The 6,465-nt window shown below is 30.4% G+C and overlaps 1 protein-coding gene across 1 annotated transcript; it reads right to left on the reverse strand.

Annotated features, from left to right (window-relative positions):
• Window positions 1–4,015: 4,015 nt before the first annotated feature.
• Window positions 4,016–6,216, reverse strand: LOC147078227 (uncharacterized). The gene is made up of 3 exons (XM_085960560.1): window positions 6,097–6,216; window positions 5,160–5,287; window positions 4,016–4,379 (listed from the first exon to the last, which is right to left on the reverse strand). The coding sequence occupies exons 1-3, from the start codon at window positions 6,214–6,216 to the stop codon at window positions 4,016–4,018; spliced, it is 612 nt and encodes a 203-aa protein (XP_085816686.1).
• Between the last annotated feature and the right edge of the window lie 249 nt (window positions 6,217–6,465).

Below are 6,465 nucleotides of genomic sequence, written 5' to 3' on the forward strand. Positions count from 1 at the left end.
ACAAAAAAAGAAGTATATGAAAAAGCTGCTTGATTGTAATATAAAGTATAGGAACAAAAAAATATATTACCAAAAACTTATGTTTATCGCGTTATAGTAATTAAAAAATCACATTTTTTACAATAAAAACTTAAAAAAAATCTTAATGGCAAGATAAAATTCTAAAAAAAGGGCTGAATTGGAAGGTTAAATAAATGAATATAAATTACATATATGGATTAGAAAATACATATTATAAATGATAAAATGTGGTGAAAATATCAATTTTAAAAGGTCAAATCACCAATTTGAATTAAACAGCAGATAGTTCTACAAATCTACAGCAGAAGAAATCAAAAATATATTTCATAATATGATATAAAAAAATTCGTAGAATTTGAGTTAAATGTTGAAAAAGAAGATGCGAAACATTATGAAAACTTTCTATATGAGTCCTTAAGCGAAGAAAAAACATAAATATACTTCCTTTCATTTTAGAAATTTCTTATTTTATGCGATATCTATTTGATAAGCAGCAATAATTGACTGAATATAAATTTTCAAAAAAAAATGGTCAGAAAAAATACATTTACCATAACAGATAAGTTCTATAAATAGAGTTTAATGTAGGGATCACATAAAAACTTTAAATTTAGAGATCTGAAATGGAATTGAAAACAATTTTATTATCCCTACGACATCAACACCCATACGATATTACAATTCTTGAGGCTAGAACTAACGAGACTTGGCTTTTTTGCAGAAATCATGAAATAACTGTGCTCGGGCACAAGAAACTTAAACACAAACCATAATAAACATCGATTTTACATAATTACAACAATAAATTAGCCACAATGAAATGATATTAAGAAATCTTATGAATGTGTTAACAAAAAATTTATAAGGGCTATAATTCGAAAATTTAATCCTCCTATCTGATCAAGTAATTTTTAAAGTAGTTTAATGAGTAAATTGATAATTTTGGTGCTTCATAATAATAGAGAGATCATAAAAAAACGTATGATCACATATATATTGCAGATAGATAGTTTTTTTTTGCATAATTTGCCCTATGTTTGTTCATGTTTAGCAATAAATTCAATTTGTGTTTTCCTTTGTATATATAGTAAGAATCTTAATTTTAAACATATTATTCATTGATCTAAAGCTTTTCTCGAAATATTAGTTACTCATAAGCTTTTGGCAAAATTAATAATTGGATACTTTGAGACCATGAACTGACACCAGAAAAATATATATCAGCTACAAATAATTCCAGATGAAGCAATATATTTAACCTATTTTAAAGACGAAGAACACTAATAACTGGGAATCTATATCAAAAGAAGCCATATATATTCTTGCCAGAAATATTTGTGAAAATATGCACAAAATTTCTTAAGATTAAGAAATCAGATGTAAAGTGAATTAAAAATAATTTAATAAATTTACTACCATGCAATTTCACGATAAAAATCATATCGTTTTTTAAAAATAAAATCCGAAATATTTTGCACTAATAATTTGATCTTAAAGAAAGTTCTATTTATATAATTATTTAACCTATAATCATAAAAAATCAAAAACTATTTTAAAAAGAGATGCATAAAAAAACGGGTGTCAATTTAATAGAATTTTTAATGGAAAAGATGCTGTGCAATCGAAAAGTATACATAGCACAGATAAAGGTGTAGCATAATCATGGTTTGGAACTTATTTGATAGAGAAAGGTAATAAACACATCTGCCACTGAAAAATAATTTTTTTAACAAATATAAGATGGATCAGTTCACAAAAGATACTTGATTTGTATCAAAAGCAAATTTAGTTTACAGAAAAATCAAAAAGAATTATATTTAAAACCCTCTGTATAAAAATGAGCTCGCTCATGAATAAGCTGGTGTTTCTACATGGTTAGTATTTAGAATATGTAGCCAAAAAATAGCAATAATCTGTTTTATATATTGTATAAACATGTTAATCGGTAAAATTTTATAGCGCTGATTTTGCTGTGAGCCTTTTTTATCGGTAATATATTCAGCATCTAGAAACAAAAAAAGACGCTTGGTCAGCAAGTTTTACAAAGACATTACATGAATCTCGTGTCGATAAATATTTTTTTATCAAGTAAATATAAGTTAAAAATTATGTTTGAAAGCATTATATATACCATTTTGATATACATAACCACTAAAATTGGATCTGATTCTCTAAAATTACTAATTTGGAGATTAGGAATAAGCTGATTGTCTTGAACATACCTTTCTTTTCTATTTTTTTAAGCATTTCCTATGGAGAAATGTATGACCAATTTTTCATTAAAATCATTAAAAGTCAGAAAAGGATTTTAGTTTAACAGTTTCTCTGTTTTAAAGAAGTTTTTAATTGATATTTTTCAATCCTTTTTTTACTTGTATAATATCTAATTTAATAGCATCATTTTACACATATGTTGTGCTGTAATGGCCACCCGTATTAACATTCTTAATTTCAACGGGTATATGAATTCTTTCTCACACTTTACACCCACCAAAACATTTTTTATGCTATTTATTTATGTCAGAATACCCAAGGGTTTTGTAATTTTTTTGTAAATCTTACTATTCTAGCAAGATTTCTCTTAAGTAAACTAAGAGCACAAATTATTTATTTTATTTATTCATTTTTATTCTCAATATAATTTACTAGCTTTGGCACAGTGCCGATGTTTATCTTTTCTCTAGCGAAGTTTTTCTTATTAATTATCCATTTTAGTACTAGTCTTCCTATTTTTTTCTATTGTTTATCTTCTATATACGAATACATTTTTCTAATTGATCTAAATCGTTTCTTTGGGAGTTCAATTTAAAATATTTATACTTTTAACAATAATTTTCGTATATTCGTCAAAAAAGTATAATTAAAGAAACCACGCGTTTTTTTATAATAATTTAGCAGATAAAAGACAATTATAGATTAAAACAATCCGAATTTAGGTTTTTATTCATGAACTTATATAAATTCGAAAACATATAAACTGTTTCTTTTCCGCGACATCTTTTGTTTTTTTTCTTGTTTTTCATCGTATTATTGCATTGTATACTGCCTGCTTGTTAAATATCTTGTTAGGACACCACATTTATTAAAAAACCTAGTAAAGTGGGGATAAGATTATTTTTGCCTTGAAAATAAAAATTCGGAATAAATAAATGTCGATGTGTTGTTTGCAAACATGGAAAAGTATTACAGCTATGAACAACCCAATTGAATCACCGATAAGGGAAACATCCTCATCTTACCATTATGACTTTGATTACTGCACTTTCGTTCTTGAATCGATTAAAGTTATTTCAGCGCCACAATAAATGTACGTTGAAAGAAGACGGCTTAGTTTTTATTTGGGTTGGTCTAAAGTGTTTGCTGTGGTATTTTGTAGCATCCATAATTAATTATTGGTTTGGTAATTTATTAATGCCTTTGAGTGAAAGTTCGAACCTTCACTTATTTTATTTGGATTGAAATTCAAGTATTAACGCTACTCTTTTGCGTATTGGAACTCATCGAACAGTCTTGGTATAAAAGAATGTAATATGATAATGTTGTGGTTATGAACTCTTGCTGTCTGAAGTTATCTTAGGTTATTTCTAATTTAAAAAAAGGTAAAGAGATATATAACAAATAATTGAATCAATTCACATATATTTATGGCTTTCTGCACTATATAGGCTATCCAAAGGTTTCTGTGTTTGAAACAAGGTAAAAGATAAAAATAAAACACAAATGAATTTAAAGTTTCCTTAAAAAATAATAATAACAATAATTGAAACATTATGAGGTAGATAGTTGTCATAAATAAATTATTTAAAATGATTTACGAGGATACAAAAAAACAGTTATTTCATTTCGTTGATTTCTTTATCTACGATGGTTCACAGGTGATAGTTGTTTTCTTCGGTTATACAATGATGGTAATACAATTTGTACACACAAATGCTAATCTTTTTCATAATAATAGTAGTAATCTTAGTCATTCATTCAATACAAATTATAATGCTTACATGTAGTAGAGTTGGTCTTGGAGGTCTTTATGAGGAGGAATGAATTCTGATTCTTCTTTTCCTACGAGGTAGCATTTTGCTCGAGCAGCTGCAAGATGGGCGTAATAGATGGCAGGCACAATACTCACACTTTTCGTTGCTCTTGGATAGAGATAACACATATCGTTTACGAGTTGGTAAAGTTCCTTGGCCGGGAAGTTATATTCATCAAACAATACGTGGTATCTTACAGGACGTGCAGTTCCTTGAAGGGCGTGGTGGGAGACTAAGAAAAAGTCGAAAAAAGCGGGATGACCGACAGAATCAACAACAGTTCCTGGGATAACATTACCAGATATGGGTTTATGGCTAGGTTCGTGGCTAGTGTCAAGAGACTGGAACTTTACAGTATGTCTTTTTTGTGCAACTATATACGTAATTTTAGGGTTATAATTGGCACCGAGTTTGTTGCAAGCTTGTTTGATAGCGAGGATTTCTTTTTCAAAAACCTCGAAGAATTGAGTTTCGCCCACACCGTCCCTAAAAAACATGATGTGTTGTGGTTTTGAATTTTTGTTGGTCTTATAATATTTTTTTAGGTTTTCAGTGATGATTGATGCGAGGTCAGAAATGATTTCTTGTCTTCTTTCTTGTACTCTCAGGGTTGTACTAAAGTTATTCAAGGTGTTGTCCATTGAACATGCTACGGCCACGATAGATGGGCTTGTTAAGTCACCTTGACCGGGATGAGTTACATCAGCCCCAATAACTATCATATCCTTGTATTTTAATGGCTTTTCCCATTTCCAGTTCTTTCCTTTCAATTTAACATTAATTTTGATCATTATATTAGAACAGAAAGTAGGATCGCTGAATTTTTGGAAGTTTTGAGAGACTACACACTGCGTTACCAGATTTATACCATCACATTCGCTTCTCCACTTGACTTCTTTATATGCACCGAATTCTTTTCCAGGAAGTACGAATAACACGAACTGGTACTTTTTAGCTTTAATTTTTTGGGTGTACTCATCGGGTTCATTCAAACCAAAAACATCGAATTTTGGGTTAAGCTTTATTCCAAAGTTACCTGCTATTCTTATAAAGTCTCGCATGGCATTGTCAATTGAATGAGGATCGAATCTTGGCATGTTAATGTACATGACTGCCCAATCGTTTACAGTAACGGGCATTAGAGCATATAGTCCTCTCAAGTTCCATGATCCTTTATTTGGCATAACAGATTTTTGACCACCATATTCGAGTTTGGGAGGATTTAGAACTATCCCCTTAGTTTCAACAAACTCACAAGGGCCTTTGTCACTTCCAGCGTATTTCACATTAAATGTTTTTAAATCATCATTTTCCGTTATTTTCATTTCAATTACTTTGTTTTTAAGCGTTTCGAATCTTGGTATTGGTGCCTTAGCTGCTATTCTCACCATCAAAGAAACCTGTGTATCATCAAGTTTTTTCATGTTTCGTTGGAGTGGTGCTATGGCTAAAACTTCAAGTGGGAAGAAGCAATCGTCTCTCCCTTTTCTTTTTCTTACTGCGCATGGTAAGCTTGGATACTTTAAGGGTTGGTACGTCTTTGCAAAATACTCAGCTACACTTATTTCTTTCGTAGTAATGTTGTGTATTTCTTCGTTAAACTCTTTTGGATTAGTTATTTTAGCACCTGTTGTGCGGTCAAAGGCTTCTTGAATTTGGAAGATTATTTCTTTAGCACTTTTTTCAGATAAACCGTCACATATAAAACCGAATTGCTTAGGGATGTGGTTTACTATTAGCTTAAGCTTTTTCAAGGTTCTACTTAGAAGGGATAATGCTGTTTTAGGATCTCTGCCCATCAAAGAATAAAGCTCGTCTTCTTCATTTCCATATCCTCCAACCCTCTCAAATCTTATATTATCATCAGTAAATAAATGATTTACTTCACTGCTGGTAGTTGTAGTATTATTGATGTCCGATGTATTCGAGTTAGAAATTTCATTATTATCAACGGAAAATAAATGATTGACTTCACTGTTGGTAGTTGTAGTATTATTGATGTTCGTTGTATTCGAGTTAGAAATTTCAGTATTATCATTTCCGCCTCTTCTTTCGTGTCTTCGATCTTCATATCCTCCTCGTGGAGGTCCATCTCGTCTTGTTGGTCCGCCTTCTCTCCTATTATATCCACCTTCACCTCTTCGATCATCACCCCTTCGGTCATCTCGACGTGGACCACCTCTGTTATTATTATCGCGACGAGGGCCACCGCCACCACCTTTCGTTAATAATTTTTTAAAAAACTCAATAACATTTACATTCTCAAAAAATGTAACAAATGATATATCCAAATTGTTTAACAACCCCATCCTAGATAACTTCAGTGTTTGACTTACTCCACTCCAAACCTCAATACCTTTACTAAGCTTAAACATATCAGAATCTGTATATGAAGACCTAGAATGTGTAAAAT

Source organism: Rhyacophila brunnea, unplaced genomic scaffold (assembly GCF_057557595.1).
Source record: "Rhyacophila brunnea isolate RB1 unplaced genomic scaffold, BYU_Rbru_1.0 scaffold_115, whole genome shotgun sequence".
Classification (NCBI taxonomy): Eukaryota; Metazoa; Arthropoda; class Insecta; order Trichoptera; family Rhyacophilidae; genus Rhyacophila; species Rhyacophila brunnea.